This window comes from Carassius auratus, unplaced genomic scaffold, assembly GCF_003368295.1.
Source record: "Carassius auratus strain Wakin unplaced genomic scaffold, ASM336829v1 scaf_tig00026707, whole genome shotgun sequence".
In the NCBI taxonomy this organism is placed as follows: domain Eukaryota; kingdom Metazoa; phylum Chordata; class Actinopteri; order Cypriniformes; family Cyprinidae; genus Carassius; species Carassius auratus.
Genome location: NW_020525543.1, coordinates 36,051 through 52,174, shown reverse-complemented (window position 1 = coordinate 52,174; position 16,124 = coordinate 36,051). Strand labels below are relative to the sequence as shown.

Genomic DNA, 16,124 nt, shown 5'->3' with positions numbered 1-16,124 from the left:
GCTCAGGAGGAAGAGGAGACACCGGTACTCTTCGGTCTGCAAAAAGTGAAGAGTCTCTCACCTCTTTACATAACGTTGAAGGTATAGCACTCCGAAAAAAAAATAAAAGGGACAAACATTATGAATTATAACTTTTTTGCTTTTCTGTTAACACAGGAGAGTCTAAGGTGTACAGGCCACGCAGACCTCGTTCCAGCAGTGATGCTCTCTCTGCTTCCTTCAACGGTGATCTACTGGATAGCAGACAACACTGTAACTCATATGACAACCTGGGCCATGGGGAGAGTGATGGGGATGATGGACCAATCTGTGTGCCTGCTCTTATCTCCCCACCACGTTCCGCTGATGATGTGGACTTGAGCCCTCCTGACATTGGCATGGCCTCTTTAGACTTTGACCCCATGTCTTTCCAGTGTAGCCTTCCTCTGGCAGAGACTTCCATTTTCTCACTGGACACAGATGAAAGCAGTCTGAAGAGGAGCCCGGCCAGTGCCAGTGGCTCAGAGCCAGTCTCGCCAGTCAGAGCTAAAGTTACGAGTCATTCTGTGTCTCCAGGCCACAGTCCAGCCTTAAAGGATAGAAATAAACTGCCCCCTGCTTCTTTCTCAGAGAAAACTCCAGTTAAATCCCTTGAGAACTGCGAGAAGTCATCTGTTGTGACTCCTCTAAGCCATCTTTCTGAATCAGCTGCCTCCATGATAAGGAAAGCACCAGAGAGCACTTTTGCTTCAGCCCTCTTCCCCTCAATCTCCAATGGACTCCCCTTGCAAATTGAGCTTTCTGTCAAGAACCACCGATATGCCCCTTGAGTGAAGCCATTCAACAAGAGCTTCTTTCTTAAAGCTACTACCTTGATGAGTTAAAGAGAGTAAAGACATATCAAGCATTGAATGCTCTCAGCCCATCACAGGTCACCTGTTCTCAAGAGCAGCCAGGTAAGCTGAACTGAAACACAGGGATATGATAGCTTAAATCCATAATGTTTTTTGAGGAGTCATTGACATTTTTATCCTGAATTAGTTTAATACACCTCTTCTAGGATGAGAACTTTTGTTGACATTTTCATTTTCAAACTCCTGAAATTGAAATACATTTTCAGAATGTTAGGGTAAAGCAGCTGATATAATTTTATAAAAGATTTTATAATGATGATTAATTTTTCAACAATATTTGAAACCAACATGAATACAATGAGTACCGCGTACATTAAGAACTAAACACTAGGTTTATTGTAAATGCTATCATTAACAATAAGTTATCATTAACAAGTTATACTGGGGTTTCATAAGATAATTATTAGATTTTTCAGGTTTAGTCACCCAGGCTTTTACCTGTAGCGCTTTGCATGAACAGCCTCAGTGTAGAGAAATCTGTCCACAGTCTGTAGAAATTTAACATTTCCCTTTCTTACCTTCACATGAATATTAGCCTGCCTTCTCTTTGTTTGAGTTCCCTCTGTTTTGTCCATCTGTAGGAGCCGTAGCTCTGACTCACCAAAGGGCAATGTCCCTGTCAGCTCTGTGTCCCTCATACCTCCCCTCCCCCACCAAAGAATGCTGCCCGAATGCTTGCACTAGCTCTAGCAGAATCTGCCCAGCAGGCCACTATTCTTTCTCAGAGGCAATCCTCTGGACCCCCTACAACCAGTGTCCCCCATTAGGCCACAAAGAGTTACTGGAGACCATGGAGATGGCCTCCCTCCTCCCTTCCTTGCCATCACCAGACATCCTTGGAGGAAGCTACAGTAGAAGTATCAAAGAGGTCTGCTCCTATGTCTTCACCACCCTCCTCCCCAGTTGAAAAGGTTAACTCGCTCTGTCAGTCTGCACCTCAACACAGGTGATAGTGGGAAGCTATCCAGCATTTCTTTGCAATAGCCAGTGTGTTGTCTCAAAAGAGACCCCAAGTCAGAGTGCAATGCCTTCTAGTCAACCTTCTCAAAGTTTCCCAATTACAAAAAAAGCCCAGAAAGGCAGCAGCCAGCTGTGGGCCAGACACCTGTGAGCACAGACAAAACCACTACCACAATACCACACCATCTATCAGCAGCAACGATACCGTCATTCAACAACCTTGCTCTGAGGTAAGCAGTGGTACATGCAGGGGATAAAGTAGGCACTAGTTCTTCAGTACCAAGGCTGAACAAATTAAATAATGTTATAAATATCTTATGAGCCAGGCCTTCACCATTTGTGAATTCAGAATTAGAAAATGCTGAATGTTGTCTGATATTTCAGTTTTGTCATATTGCAACAAAATTAATGTCAGGAATGATTCAGTCATTAATCTGTATTGATATAAATAGCTAAAATTACAGCACATGTAAATACAAAAAGGCAAATGTGCAAGAAACCTAACAATGTTTGTTTGGGCTTAATCCCTAGTTCCATATGACTGAAATGGTTATGCCACCAAAAACCCACAAAGACGCCAGATCAACCAATTGCAATTCTCCAGCCTCAGCCACAAATACAGACTCAACCTCATGCAGTGATTCGGTCTCAACCTCAAGTTCAGCCTCATTCTCAGTCACAAGCACAGCCTCAGTCTCAACCCAAATCGCAGCTCAATGCTAGAGTTGCACCAACCCCGGCAGTACCTCTTGATCCTCTGGAAAAGCCATGGGAAGCCATTAAGCCTGTCCATCCAAAAGCAGATAGTGCTTCTCAACACCATACTCAGGGAGTGATGCCGCCAACACCCCCAGTTCGTTCCATTGAAAGTAAACTAGCAATGGCTGCTCTCTGCAACACTGAGGTTGCAACCCTGCCAACTTTCATGCCATATTAGAAACATCCATGAGAGGCTCAGTCGAGGAGACTCCCCAACAGTCTCATCCAACTCATCGCAGGGCTTCCACGCATCAGACAGGTTACAGTTACCACTCAAAAGGGGGATGCTGCCCTACTGGAGCCCACCACAGAAGTGTATTACCATCGGGGAGTATCCCCTTCAGGTCAGGCTACGATGGCATACCATTACAGACCAGAGAGTGTTCCACCACATGTTTCTTATGTCTCAAAATCAGAGCCACAGATGTCCTATAGAGGCCACGGTGATGGCCGGTACAATACGATTGGACCCAGGTCCTACCACCACTCTATCAAATCTCGTGGCCCACTGAGAAATGAGTATATTTCTCCAAGCTCACTGCACCACTCCCATGGCTACAGCCAAGTAGATGGACCCACCGTGTACCCAACAATCCGTAGAGTCCACTCCCTACATGTGCCCCCCTCTGCCATCCGCTCAGTGCCAGTCACCAGAACCGAGGTTCCAGCAGATGATGAGTTGTTTTACTACCAGCACCCAGTCTATCACTGCAAGTCTCACCAACCACCCTCTCAAGCCGACTACCACGTCACACAACTGCAGCCTTATTTTGAGAATGGAAGAGTTCAGTACCGCTACAGTCCCTACTCTGGCTCTCACATTCTGGATGCCCCATTCTACGATGTGGACCATTATGGTACGATCCGCTTACGGCATGTCCATTCCTTCAGCGGTCGGGATAGTGCTCCTCTCCTTCGGACTGGAGCCAAATCTGGAGGCTACCACTACCTTTCACGGCATTTAATTCCTTTAAAGGAGCATAGCTTCATAAGCAGAGACATGCCACCTTACAGTGGTTCAAAAGCCAGTGTTTACTTTGCGTTGGATCCAGAAGAAGCAGAGAGGCTTCGCATACACTCTATCCGCAGGGAAAGCCGAGCAAGGCAAAAAGTTAAGGGTTCTGTTTTGTCTCAGTATGACAACATAGGACCCTACATGCCAGTGGATATAGACATGTTACACTTGCGGAGCAAATCAGATCCTGGCAAAACTGTATTGATGGCTGCCGAGAGCAAGGAGGCTAGATATAACATCGTTTCTGGGTCTCAGCATGCTTCTAGGCACTTGATCTCTGATCCAGATGTCCTGATGTATATGGAAACAGAGAAGCACTGCCAAGGAAATGGGATGGGGGACAAAACCACCAAACAAGGTGGCTCCAGGAACTACTCATCCATCCCTTCACATCAATCGCAACTTCCAGCACGAAGCCTGCAGCACTTACCTGAAGGTGGCCATCTTGACCTGAAGTTTGAGCCAGGGGAAAAGCTACTGAGCAGTAAACATTGGCAGGAACACTCAGAGAGCAGGAGTGCCCAACCTCGTTACGAAAGGTCAGATTTGGATCACCACACATGCAGGGGTAAAGCCACTAGCAGCACCAGTGAAGATGAACAAGCAGCTCCAGTGAAGCCAGCTCCTCCACCCAAGCCAGAGAGATCCCATAGTATTAGAGAGCGGCAGCATTACAACCAGTCCAGTCTTCCTGCACATCTACCAGACAATTCAGATAGAGACCATAGTGGATCCTACTCTCATCAGTCACAGGGGCATTGTGCCGTTACTTTACAGTCACACTACGACAATCTGGATGTCTACCATCCAGTACCTCAGTCTCAAACATCACTATCAAATCGAGGTGGCTCCAGCTCCTATCACCTCCCTGGTTTCTCAACTCCACATAGTAATCGTGCATACTCCACTGCCTTGGGACAGGGCGCCTTCATACAAGCTGAGCTGTCAGTGCAGAGGCCAGAGACAGAGATTAATGCAGAGTAAACAGACATTTAATGACAAACAAGATACATTTGGAACATTATTGAAGGTGTCAATAGTAATTCATTTGAAGTTAAACAGCCTCTGCGGGACAGTGGACTGCCTTCTGACTGTTTTCTTTTTTTTTTTATGTACAAAGAAATTTAAGACTTTTTACAGAACTGAATGTACCATAATTTCATCAGTTGTTCAAACATTTTGACAAGGAGATATAACTTGTTATATACTGTAGATATTCTGATATATTGACAAATGGTACATAACCAGACGAGTTATGTATATCTTGGAAGTACTACTGGATATAAGGGATTCTTTTTGTTCTGTTTTATTACATTGAAATGTCTGGGACTGGATATAAATGAAGTGTAAAGGTTTGCATTTTAGAAATGCATGTAATCTACATTTTACAGAACAGTTCTGTGTACCTTGATATATATATAAATATATATTGTGTACTTTCTGGATGTTACAGTAACAGTGAAAGGGAAGCCCTTTTTAAGTCATCCTTCCTTCATTATACACTCAGTGTACACAATTAGGTGGTACATGAAATTCTTAATTTTTCTGCCTTCAGGTTGGGGGCCCAAAATGTGCATATTTCATTTTGTCAAAACTGTGCCATTACTATTATATATGATAGGGATTAATCACAAGCAACTGGATTTCTTTCTTCGTTTTAAAACTTGACATTATTTGACTGAATTCTGCTTGGATGGGTTGTTAGAGGGCTGAACAATGAATGCAGATTGTGATCGCAGAAGTATTCATTATGATAGTGGAGAATGACTGAAGGTGAGAGTGCCAATGTGAAGTGACTTAGACACTTTCAAAGAAATGTGTTATTGACAGGGAGTTTTTTGATACATTAAGTGATTAAAGTATGTCTCTGTCTTATTTTAGAACAGCACCTTACTTACTTAATTTCACATAGATCCATAAACTTAAAGTAAAGAAAAACATTTGCCTGAAAAAGTCCATTCATTTAATAACACTGAGCAATTTGTGCTGTTGCAATTAGTACAATGTACATTGCCTTCAGAACAAATCTGTCAGGTGGGGATAAACCAATATTTGAGGTATTTAAAAGTAGAGATTTATGATTAGGGGACCCATTTTGTTGTTTTGCAAGTCATTGCATGTTACGGTTCTGTAGACAGTAATTATTATTATTATTGCATTACGATGACTTGAAAATTTAAGTGTTCAGATGAGCCCAAGCTCACAATGGCATAATTTGTATGTTTTTGGTTGATCTCCTAATAACATCTGTTTTTGTGTTTTGCCAAGTCTTATGCAGTTCATTTTCATTTTGACAGCATTTTTATGATTGACATTTAATATGCTGTTTTTCTGTTTATATTTGTTTTAGACTGTGAAAAAATTGGTTGGGTGGCTAGCGAGAGAAAAAATAAATAAAGGCACTCATATGTAACCTCTATTTATGGGACCAAACTGAAATTTTAATGCTACACCTCCATATTTGCACTCTTCTCATGAGGATTTGATCTAAAACTTGAGCATTAAAGCCTCAGAGCCTAATTTGATCAAGCTTGTATGTACCTGCAGTCTGATTTCTTTTAGCCTCAAATAACATTTAATACTTTAATGCACATTTTTGAGGAAGATATTTTAGTATAGCAAACAAAAAAAGTAGGCTAAACAATACCAATACTTAGTCATTTTAGATCTATGTAATACAGCTACTATTTAATTTTATTTGGCTGCATGGATTGTTGTAATAAAGACCTCCATTAAGATAGCATTTGATATGTTAATCTCATGCAATATACTATAAATTCATAGCTATTTGGTTAAATTCCCCCAAACCTCTGCACATATGCCTAAGGAGCCACCTAGCTGAACACGTCTTTCTGTAATACCAAGAGAGTATACTCATACATGTTGGCTATTACTAAAACATAATATGCTCACAGTTAGACATGTTTCAAACATATTTATGATGATAAATGGAGCATCTCAGTGTCACCTTTGAACCCAAATAAAATTCAGTTTAGCCTGAAAGAAGGAATGATTCACTGATTTGATTCTTCACTGATTGTGCATTTAATTGGATTAGCTAATTTACACTCGCTTAAATAATATTTCTAGTTACTAATTCATTTCATTTTGTCATAATACAATCAAAATATCAGAAACTATAAAGATAGTAGTTTTTTTATTATTGGGGGAGGGTTGTTTCTAGCACAACTTTAGTACATGGCTAATGTACACTACTGTCCAGAAATTTGGGGTTTTGAACTTTTTTATTTTAAAGCAGTCTCATGTTCATTAAGGTTGCATTTATTTGATACAATTTTGAATAACTTTATTACTATTATTATTGTTAGATTTTAATATATTTTAAAATGGAATTTATTCATGTGAAGGCAAAGCTGAACTTTCAGCAGCCATTACTCTACAGTCTTCAGTGTCGATGAATCGCCCCTCCGTAAGATCCTTTGCTTAATCAAATGGGTTTTGGTTATACATATAGAAAAGCTGGACATGTGGAAATCACTGGCTTTTAAACTTTAAGGAAGGGTAGGCCAGAAACATGAAAAATATTTTGATGAATGTAAAGTTCAAAGAGTTTATTTGGAATATAAAACTTTTGTAACAGTAAAATGTCTTTACTGTCACTTTTGATCAAAATAATGCATCCATTCTGAATAAAACTATACATTTCTTAATAATAATAATAAAAAAAAAACGGATCCCATACAGGTTGCAGCTAATATACAGTATGCAGACAATAAGTATTGTGTATTTTAGATAACCAGTTTGAAACCATTGTGTGAATTGTAAGAATTATTTGTAACAAACAACTAGCATACAACTTAGTTTAAATGAATAATGCACTTTACATTTTAAACATTTGTTTATTTTTATAACAAAACAACGAAACACAATGCAAATCACATTGGCACATAATTATTTGAATCTGAAACGAGTCTTGAGTTATTTCCATCAGAATACATGCAGCTGGAGAGGACAGAGCATCTTTCCATCTAAGTGCCAACGTTTGGGGTGTTTTCATGCAAACTCTGCAGGGCGAGATCGGACCACTTCATCTCTTGCTCTTTGACTGACTCAGTCGATCCGCCGTTGTCTTGTTCTGATTCTGGAAGTTCACTCTGGCAGAAAAAGGTATGAAATAAAGTTAAATCATACAATGGGCTAATAAGCAATTGTGGCAAATATGATATCATATAATACAAATATAAATAATTAATGCTCGAATATTAATAAATAGTATTAACAGTACTCGCCATCATTTCGAAGGTTACTTAACATAATATAATGACGTACATAATTCGGAATGCACAATCAAAACTGTAGATGTGAAGTTTTACCAGTGGGATTGTGACATCCTCGTATGGCAGTCTGTCTTCTCTCCAGGCATCATCGGTGAGATCGAGAACTCTTCCATCTCTCTGAACTTCACTGTCCATGATCAGAGTTTGCTACACAATCAAAAGAAGAAGAAAGAAAAACACTGTATCTATCGTAAATTATGTTGCGCGTGGATTTCATAAAAGTACGCTTATCATGATAGTTCTTAAATGATCTCAGTGAAAGTAATAATACAGACCCTTGCAGCCTTCTCCCCAGCGATCCAATTTGTTGTTATGTCGCTCTTTGATGACGACATCTCCTACTCTTTGAATCTTTTCTGCAATAAAACTCCTAAATATATTCAGAATACAGCATAGCCAGCCCGATGTACCTGGATTAATGAAATTGAGTAATTACAAAGTTTCTTTAATAGACCCTGATTAATCTGTAGCGCCATATTGCGATGGACAATTTGTGAAAGGAGATATTCGTTGGACCTTTTCAACCGGTTCACAAATCTGGTTCACGAACAAACCGTAACTGAAATATGTTTACGGTTGTATATTAGATCTATGCACAGTTGTTTTTACTAAAACTACAAAATATTTCAACAAAAAAAAAAGGAAAATGGATTTAGCATTGTTTATTAGAATGTAACATTTATTTTTAAATTGACTTTTTAAGAGCTGATTTTACGGCTAAAACAAACTGAACTGGGACAGATTAAAAATACAATACGCACTATTAATAATAAAGTCACAAAGAACAAGATGTTTGCCTCGTGACAATGCAATAACATAACGTCGTCAAATAGTTATTGATTCTGAGATGACCCGTTCAAAAGAACCGATTCGGTAAATGGAATTGAACTCCCTGTCACGTCATGACCAGATCGCGCATCTGTCCAATGAGATGTCAAGAAACTGGCTCGCGCTGTGTGAAAGTGAGCCGCTATTGGCTGCGTCCGTTTGTGTTTCTAGAGTGGGAGCAGAAGGACGGCCTCTCTGAGGCTTTAACCTCACGTATTATTCTCTTATGGTGAGTCTTCAAAAGCACCTTTACAGGTGAGCTGATTGTTTCCTACAATTACAGCATTTAGTTTAAGAGATGCGCATTTATTATTAACTATAAGACTGCATTCATTCAGTATAATCTATTTCTAATTCATGTTGTCTTAGGAAAGTGCAAAGTAAATATTTACAACATTGGGCAAAGTGCACTGGAGTGTTTCTTGTATCGTTAGTGTTTGTTACTATATGGCAATGACGATCAAGTCAATTTGAATACTTCTTTCACATTTTAGACATTTAATTACACTTCTGTCCCAACTCTTAGGATCAAAGATGGACCTTGTGCTGAACGTTGCAGATTATTACTTCTTCACTCCATATGTGTATCCCTCCTCTTGGCCGGAGGACGAGGCTCTGCGGCAGATCATCGGCTTGATGGTGGTCACCAACCTGGGTGCCGCAGTCTTATATCTAGGCCTGGGTGCTTTGAGCTACTTCTTCATTTTTGATCACAAATTAAAGCAACACCCTCAGTTTTTGGAGGTTTGTTTATCCTGCTAGCAAACTACAGTCTTTAAAAGGAATATATTTATACATGTACAGTATGTAATATATTTGTATGTTATTTGTTATATTTTTGTCCACAGAACCAGGTGCAACGTGAAATTAAGTATGCTTTGTGGTCTCTGCCCTGGATCAGTGTACCAACAGTAGCATTGTTTTTCGCTGAGGTCAGAGGGTACAGCAAACTGTACGACCGGGTCGATGAATCGCCCCTCGGTAAGAGATCCTTTGCTTTATCAAATGAGAAGTGGAAAAAGCTGGATGTGTGAAAATCACTAGCTTTCAAATTTTAAGCAAGGGTGGAGCAGAAACATTAAAAGTGCTTTAATCTGGATGCAACAAACTGACAGCCCTAATTTTGGAAAGTGCCAGTAATACAGCCTGTCAGATGTGCTTTAGATAATCGCTTTGCTATGGGCATAACCATCTCATACGATTTCTGCTTGTTTTTCAGGATGGTCAGGGCTGATTTTCAGCATGGTCTCTTTCCTGTTTTTCACTGACATGTGCATTTACTGGATTCACAGATTCCTTCACCACAAGTTGATATATAAGGTATTAAAGATATATATGAACTGCCTTGCATTGGTATATGGTTAAATATAAGTAAAGACAAGAGTAATTCCCGTTAATGTAATGTTTTGTTTGTTTTTGAACTAAATGAAAATGCTTGACTTGTAATTTAAGGTAGTTTTTCTATTAAAGCATGTAGAAAACTTACTAAATATGCCCAGGTCAAGCTTAGGCACTTATAGTTTATTCATTAAATTCAATTGTTGTAATAATGGGCAAGAAATTGAATAAGATGGGAATAAAGAGTAATATTACAAAAGATTTGAGGACATAGGAAAAACTTAATAACCAATTAAAACAATAACCCCCCCCCCCCCCAAAAAAAAAACTTGCTTTAAAATGATGAGAAAGTAAACTATATAAAGAAAAAGTCTTAATTTTTTATTTAATTAGCTTTTGCGTTTATATTTTCAGTTTTCATTATAGTTTGTTTTGTTGATTTTATGTGCTTTTATTTTGGGTTTTATTTGGTTGTTCTAGTGCTTCAACTTAAACATTTCATTAGTTGCATTTTTTTAAGTGTATTATATATTATTTATTATTATTATTATTATTATTACTAGTTAACAATTACAGCACTGTTTTAATAGTTGCTCAGTATCTGGTGCAAAAATAACAATAAAAGCTTATTACCAAGTGAAATGATTTTAAATTCAGCACTATTCATCTAATTAACTTTGTGATATTGAACAAAAAGACTAAATTAACTAAAATTTTTCTTTATAAAAAATTTGCTATTTTATCCACCATCTGTATGATGGGTACATAGTAAGAATAACACACCTGCATGGGTCAAAATACATATTTGATCTCATTTTGAGTATGCTTTAAGCTACCAACAAAACTGTAACACTCTCAGCTCCATCTAACCTGCTTTTTTTTTTTTTTTTCTCATATACAGAATTTCCACAAACCACATCATGTGTGGAAGATCCCCAGTCCGTTTGCCAGCCACGCTTTCCACCCTGTGGACGGATTTCTCCAGGGCCTGCCGTACCACATCTACCCCTTCCTCTTCCCCCTACACAAGGTTCTGTACTTAGTCCTGTACGTGTTCGTCAACATATGGACCATCTCCATCCATGATGGGGACTACCGTGTGCCCAGCCTGATGCAACAAATCATCAACGGTTCAGCTCACCACACAGACCATCATCTTTTCTTTGACTACAATTACGGGCAGTACTTCACCCTGTGGGACCGCATTGGAGGTTCCTACCGCTACCCTTCAGCCTTGATGGGGAATGGGCCGCATGACCACATTAAAAAACTGATGGCAAAAGGGAAACTGAACTCAAACAGCGTAAACAGCAACACTAATAATAAAAATAGTGTTCATGTCAAGAAAGAGTAGGTAGGCAGATTAAGCATCATGAATGAGTTTCAAGGTATGTCCTTATTCATAAGAGGCTCTTCATAAATACTTCTCAGTAAAATAATCAGTTATGTATCAAATTCCCAAAAGGCAGCACAAAATGTGGAAAGGACAAAAGGAATCAAAGTACAAAATGTGTATATTTTTGCCTAATGGTAACATTCGCTATGGCTACCCTGTTGATATTCTTGCTTTTTTGTAACGTAATATGAATAACTGAAATTAACAGGCTTCTGCCAAGTAAGCGTCTATAATTTTGCTGTCATAGACATTCAAAGAATGTATGAAGATTGACAGGACTATCCCTTCACATGAGCTCAGTTCATCTTTCCATCAGCAGACTCTCTTTCTCCATAGCTCTGTTTGTGTATGAACTGATAAACAGTTCAGAGACCTGTCGAAGGTGTTTGCTGATCTACAGTCACCTTGTTTTAATAGAGTTTCTGTGGTCCGCTTTTGATATGAAATGCACAATCTTTCCAAATAAAAAAAAAGATTGGTGTATATCTTTGGTGTGATGATATTGTACATGGAAATCGGAGGTCAAGTCAGGTTATGTGTTTTAGCTTGACAGACACCTTGATTGTGGAGACGCAAGCCAGATTGTTTAAGTGACATCATTTTTAATAGCAGACATTTTAGCTTTGAGTTAACTGATAATTTATTGTGCTTTGTAGCATAGCAACAGTTCATGTGCAGCATCATGGCCCACACTAGAGGGTGCTGTTGAATCACACATTCTTCAGGTATTTGTGAGTAAAGTACAGAAAAGGTGCAGATGAAGTAGTTACTAGTAGTTTTATTGACAAACCAAATCAGTGAAAAGGACAGCTTTGCCAAAATTCTTATTTGCATCACATTTACATCACAAAAACACAGATTTTAGTTTTTTGTTTAATAAAGTGTGGGAAGGAATAATCAATCGTACAACTTTATTCATGTAGAACAAACCAACAAACTCAAATTAGCCATGTTTGTTCTTCATTATTAAAATGAGGAGAGAAACCTTTAAGCAATGCATTGTTAGTCAAATTTAATTCATCCTGGCAAGCTAATTAGTGTCTATGGCAACAGTTTATGATTTTTAGGACAAATGTATAGCCACAGATGTTATGTCAAGGGATTAACATTCAAACTAAGACGTAACGGCCTTTGAATCACTTAAAACTGTAGGCCAACTTTGATCAAGACGTGCGTTGGAGGGAGAACAGTAATCTGTTCTGCAGCCCAGATCATTCGGGTAAATCATATGATGCACTTGACATTGCAGTCATATTTTATAAAAAATGCTTTATAGTAGAAAAATAAGATTATTATCAGGGTAATAGTTGAAGTTGTCCGCTTTATTGGGCATTGAAGTGGGTGGGCTAGCAGGGTTCCTTCAGGTTAAATGCTGCAAAAATCAGACGGCATTATGCTTTTAATTCTCATTCTTTTAAAGAAAGGAACAGTTCACCCAAAAATCCATAATCCATAGTAATGCTTAGAAATGAAAAAGTGTATCCCCTGTTGTTCTCTCAAATCAAAATCCATATACATATTTGAACAGTTTTGGATCAGGGCCTATTTCTCTCCTGATTCAAACCAGGCGTTTTCACTGCAGAAAACAATGTCATGGATCTTATGGAGCAATATTATGGAACGTATTTTAGCTGAAAGCAAAGCCGTTAAAAGCCGTTGAGATCATCTTGATGGATTTGTTTATGACAAACACGCAGCTTCGCGAGACATTAATGGATGGACTGGAGTCTTGTGGAAAACTTGTGGATTATTGTGATGTTTTTATCAGCAGTTTGGGCTCTCATTCTGACGGCACCCATTCACTAGGATCCATTGGTGAGCAAGGAGTGCTTAATGTCTCCAAATCTGTTCTGATGAAGAAACAAACTCATCTAGTGTTGTTGTTTTTTTGTTTTTTTTTTCATTCCAATCATATATGTAAAAAAAATGACATGGCTTGATGTCACATTGTGCAAGTTGTCTTCCGTGCTCTTGTGCATATGCAAACTGTTGCACGCACCCGCTCGTGTGAGTGTGTGTCTGTGTGTTTTAGGCAGTGAGCGAGTTTATGAACCCAATCACTGAACTTGAGAATGGTCTTTTCTTTCATGCTGGGTGAAATGGCTTTATCATACGTTGGATGTGCATGCAGGCGTGGGATGCTGGGTGACTCATTTGTTTCCTGGCAGCTAACTGAGGTACAGGAACACATCATTTCAAAGTTCACACTGTGGGAACCACCAGGAGCACTGCTGCTTTGAGCAAATCAATGCCACATTTTCTTACCCATAATTGTGATTGCGAGAGACCCAAAGATGAAATTAATCATTGCATTTCTGTCTACCCAGAATAATCTGGTGTCATGCGTGCTGAACGGAGATTCCTGTACTGCAGCTGCGCAGCCTTCTTTCAATTACATCGCAGACCAATGCTCATTCTGTTGGGCTTCTAATGACATCTTCAGGCTGTTTACAAATGTCCCTTCCACAGAATGTATTTCCACACAAATTAATAAGACAAAGTAACACCTTAAAGTAATTTCAAAGGTATGGAATCACCTTTTAGATGTAGTATAGTGGTTGCTTGATGCTGATTTATTTGTGGTTTGGTGTAGAGTTTTTAATCCTGCGTAGTTTTTTTTATTATTTTTTTTAATGAAAATATTAATTAATATTCATTAATCTTAGTTTAAGAATATGAAATTTCATTGGTGAGAAATTAAAACAAATATTCAAACATATTATATATTAATTCAAACCATGTGTAAACTGAAACTGCGTACTCATTATAGTGTTATTCGCAAGCTGTGGTTTTCATAACAGTGTTGTGAATTTACTATCCGTGCTTTAGTGCACTGTGAAGGATGTATTCACCTGATAACATGATTTATAATGCATTCAAGTCATGCTGGAAAGATCATATTTCCTTTGAGCTCTGAGTTTCTGAGTCAGCAGAACTGATTCATTAATTTGCAATGTGAGTGAAATTAGTTTCTTTGACTTTTTTTTTTTTATTAAGCTAAGCTTTATTGTAGCTAAGTTGCATGTTAAAAAAATTATATATATATATATATATATATATATATATATATATATATATATATATATATATATATATATATATATATGACAGTACTGGACAATTATGATGATACAATGATTCAGAATATGGTGGCTTCATAAATTGATTAAAACATAAAAATGCAGAAACAAACAGCACTCTTTATTGGAAGTTTTTTTTTTTTTTTTTTTTTTGTAAAGGTACATCAACTTCCTCAGCCAAGTGATTTGAACGCAATGGACGTCGTAAGTAAAACTTCCTCATTTGCAAATAGAAACGTCCCAAGAAGACTTCACACATTCTTACTAGCACATATTTAATTGTGTATTGGAATAATTTTGAGTATGATCAGATTATTGGAAAAAATCATGCTCCTCCTATTTTTTTTTTTTTCCATTTGGAAAACGTTGTTATTGCAGTATTAGTATCTTGCTTTTTATTCTTTTTTTTTTTCTTGCCATGTTTTCATTAACAGTATGTTTAATTACCTTATCGTCATTGTGCAGATTCTTTTACCTTTCCTTGTTATTGTTTATAATAAAACAAGTCTGAGTTACACTGTTTGGTTAATGCCATCAACACAGAGAAAATAATATTTTTGTTGTTGTCAAAAAGTTCTTGACTTAAATGATAAAAAAAAAAAAAGTTAAGCATTTGTATTTGTGGCGAACATTTATACAAATACTAAACTAAAAGCAATCTGGTAATAATTTAACAGTTCAAAGGCAATCTAAAGACAATGATGCCTTTTAAAATAACGATTACTGTGCTGATAGCATTCATCCCTGAGGATTATGATCTTCTTTACGATTATTTCCTGATTAGGAATTTTTGTGTTATTACTGTATGTAAAAGACTGCCTCATTCCCTAGTGGACTGTATAAAAAGCTCTATTAGCTCTGCATGCTTCATCAAAAATGAAAGGCCCAAAGCAAACACCTGAGGTTGTCTATCAGTTCCACTTCCTTTTTTTTTTTTGCACCGCTCTTTTAATGTGGAGAAATTGTAGATGTCATTTTGAATTTATTATGAGCATCAAACTGAAATGGAATGGCCTCTTTTGGGGGCTTGTTTGTTTGTTTGTGTGCGCAGTAGTAGACTTTTTGTCTGATTCAGTCGGTGAGCAGCTAATAATACTAAAAATGATCTGCCACGCTTGTTTATTGCTAGCACAACTGATAAAGAGGGCAACATTCACTATCATGATATCCCTGAGGGTGCATGTTGCTTGTGGATTCATAATTAAAAGTGCAGATTTGCATTTTATTTTATTGCAGTTTAAACCATAATTCAGTTTATAGTTCAGTTCATTCTTGCCCTCCCTATAAAAATCAATTCTGTGGCCCGTGCAGTGCTGCCCAGACAGAACAGAGCTGCTAGACTGATAATTGATTTCTACATAAAAGAGTTAGAAGGAAAGAACAGCATTTACACATTCTTACAAAAATAGCAGTTGTTTTAAAATCAGTATGTGTTAGCTTCTCATAAAAGAATAAGTAAATAAACTACATCTTTAAATAAGCCACAGATGTTTTCTGTCTGTTGTGGTGAATAGTAACCATTGCAATGAATTCGCCCCAATATCAAAAAACGAATGA

The 16,124-nt window shown here is 37.9% G+C and overlaps 2 protein-coding genes and 1 pseudogene across 4 annotated transcripts; 2 read left to right on the top strand and 1 right to left on the bottom strand.

Moving 5' to 3' along the window:
- The first annotated feature begins 5 nt into the window (after positions 1–5).
- Positions 6–6,161, top strand: LOC113078827 (rho GTPase-activating protein 32-like; annotated as a pseudogene).
- Positions 6,162–7,467: 1,306 nt separating this feature from the next.
- Positions 7,468–8,426, bottom strand: LOC113078829 (anaphase-promoting complex subunit 13). Of its 2 annotated transcripts, none has more exons than XM_026251140.1 (3): positions 8,201–8,426; positions 7,962–8,072; positions 7,468–7,742 (listed from the first exon to the last, which is right to left on the bottom strand). In XM_026251140.1, the coding sequence occupies exons 1-3, from the start codon at positions 8,258–8,260 to the stop codon at positions 7,617–7,619; spliced, it is 297 nt and encodes a 98-aa protein (XP_026106925.1). In that variant the 5' UTR covers positions 8,261–8,426; the 3' UTR covers positions 7,468–7,616. The 2 variants fall into 2 exon arrangements, with proteins under 2 accessions (XP_026106925.1, XP_026106926.1); XM_026251141.1 differs by having other exon boundaries at positions 7,962–8,104; positions 8,201–8,250.
- Positions 8,427–8,863: 437 nt separating this feature from the next.
- LOC113078828 (lathosterol oxidase-like) lies at positions 8,864–11,972 on the top strand. Of its 2 annotated transcripts, none has more exons than XM_026251138.1 (5): positions 8,864–9,008; positions 9,280–9,497; positions 9,602–9,734; positions 9,973–10,073; positions 10,993–11,972. In XM_026251138.1, exons 2-5 carry the CDS (start codon positions 9,288–9,290, stop codon positions 11,443–11,445), a joined length of 897 nt encoding a protein of 298 aa, XP_026106923.1. In that variant the 5' UTR covers positions 8,864–9,008; positions 9,280–9,287; the 3' UTR covers positions 11,446–11,972. The 2 variants fall into 2 exon arrangements, with proteins under 2 accessions (XP_026106923.1, XP_026106924.1); XM_026251139.1 differs by having other exon boundaries at positions 8,958–8,982.
- The last annotated feature ends 4,152 nt before the right edge of the window (positions 11,973–16,124 follow it).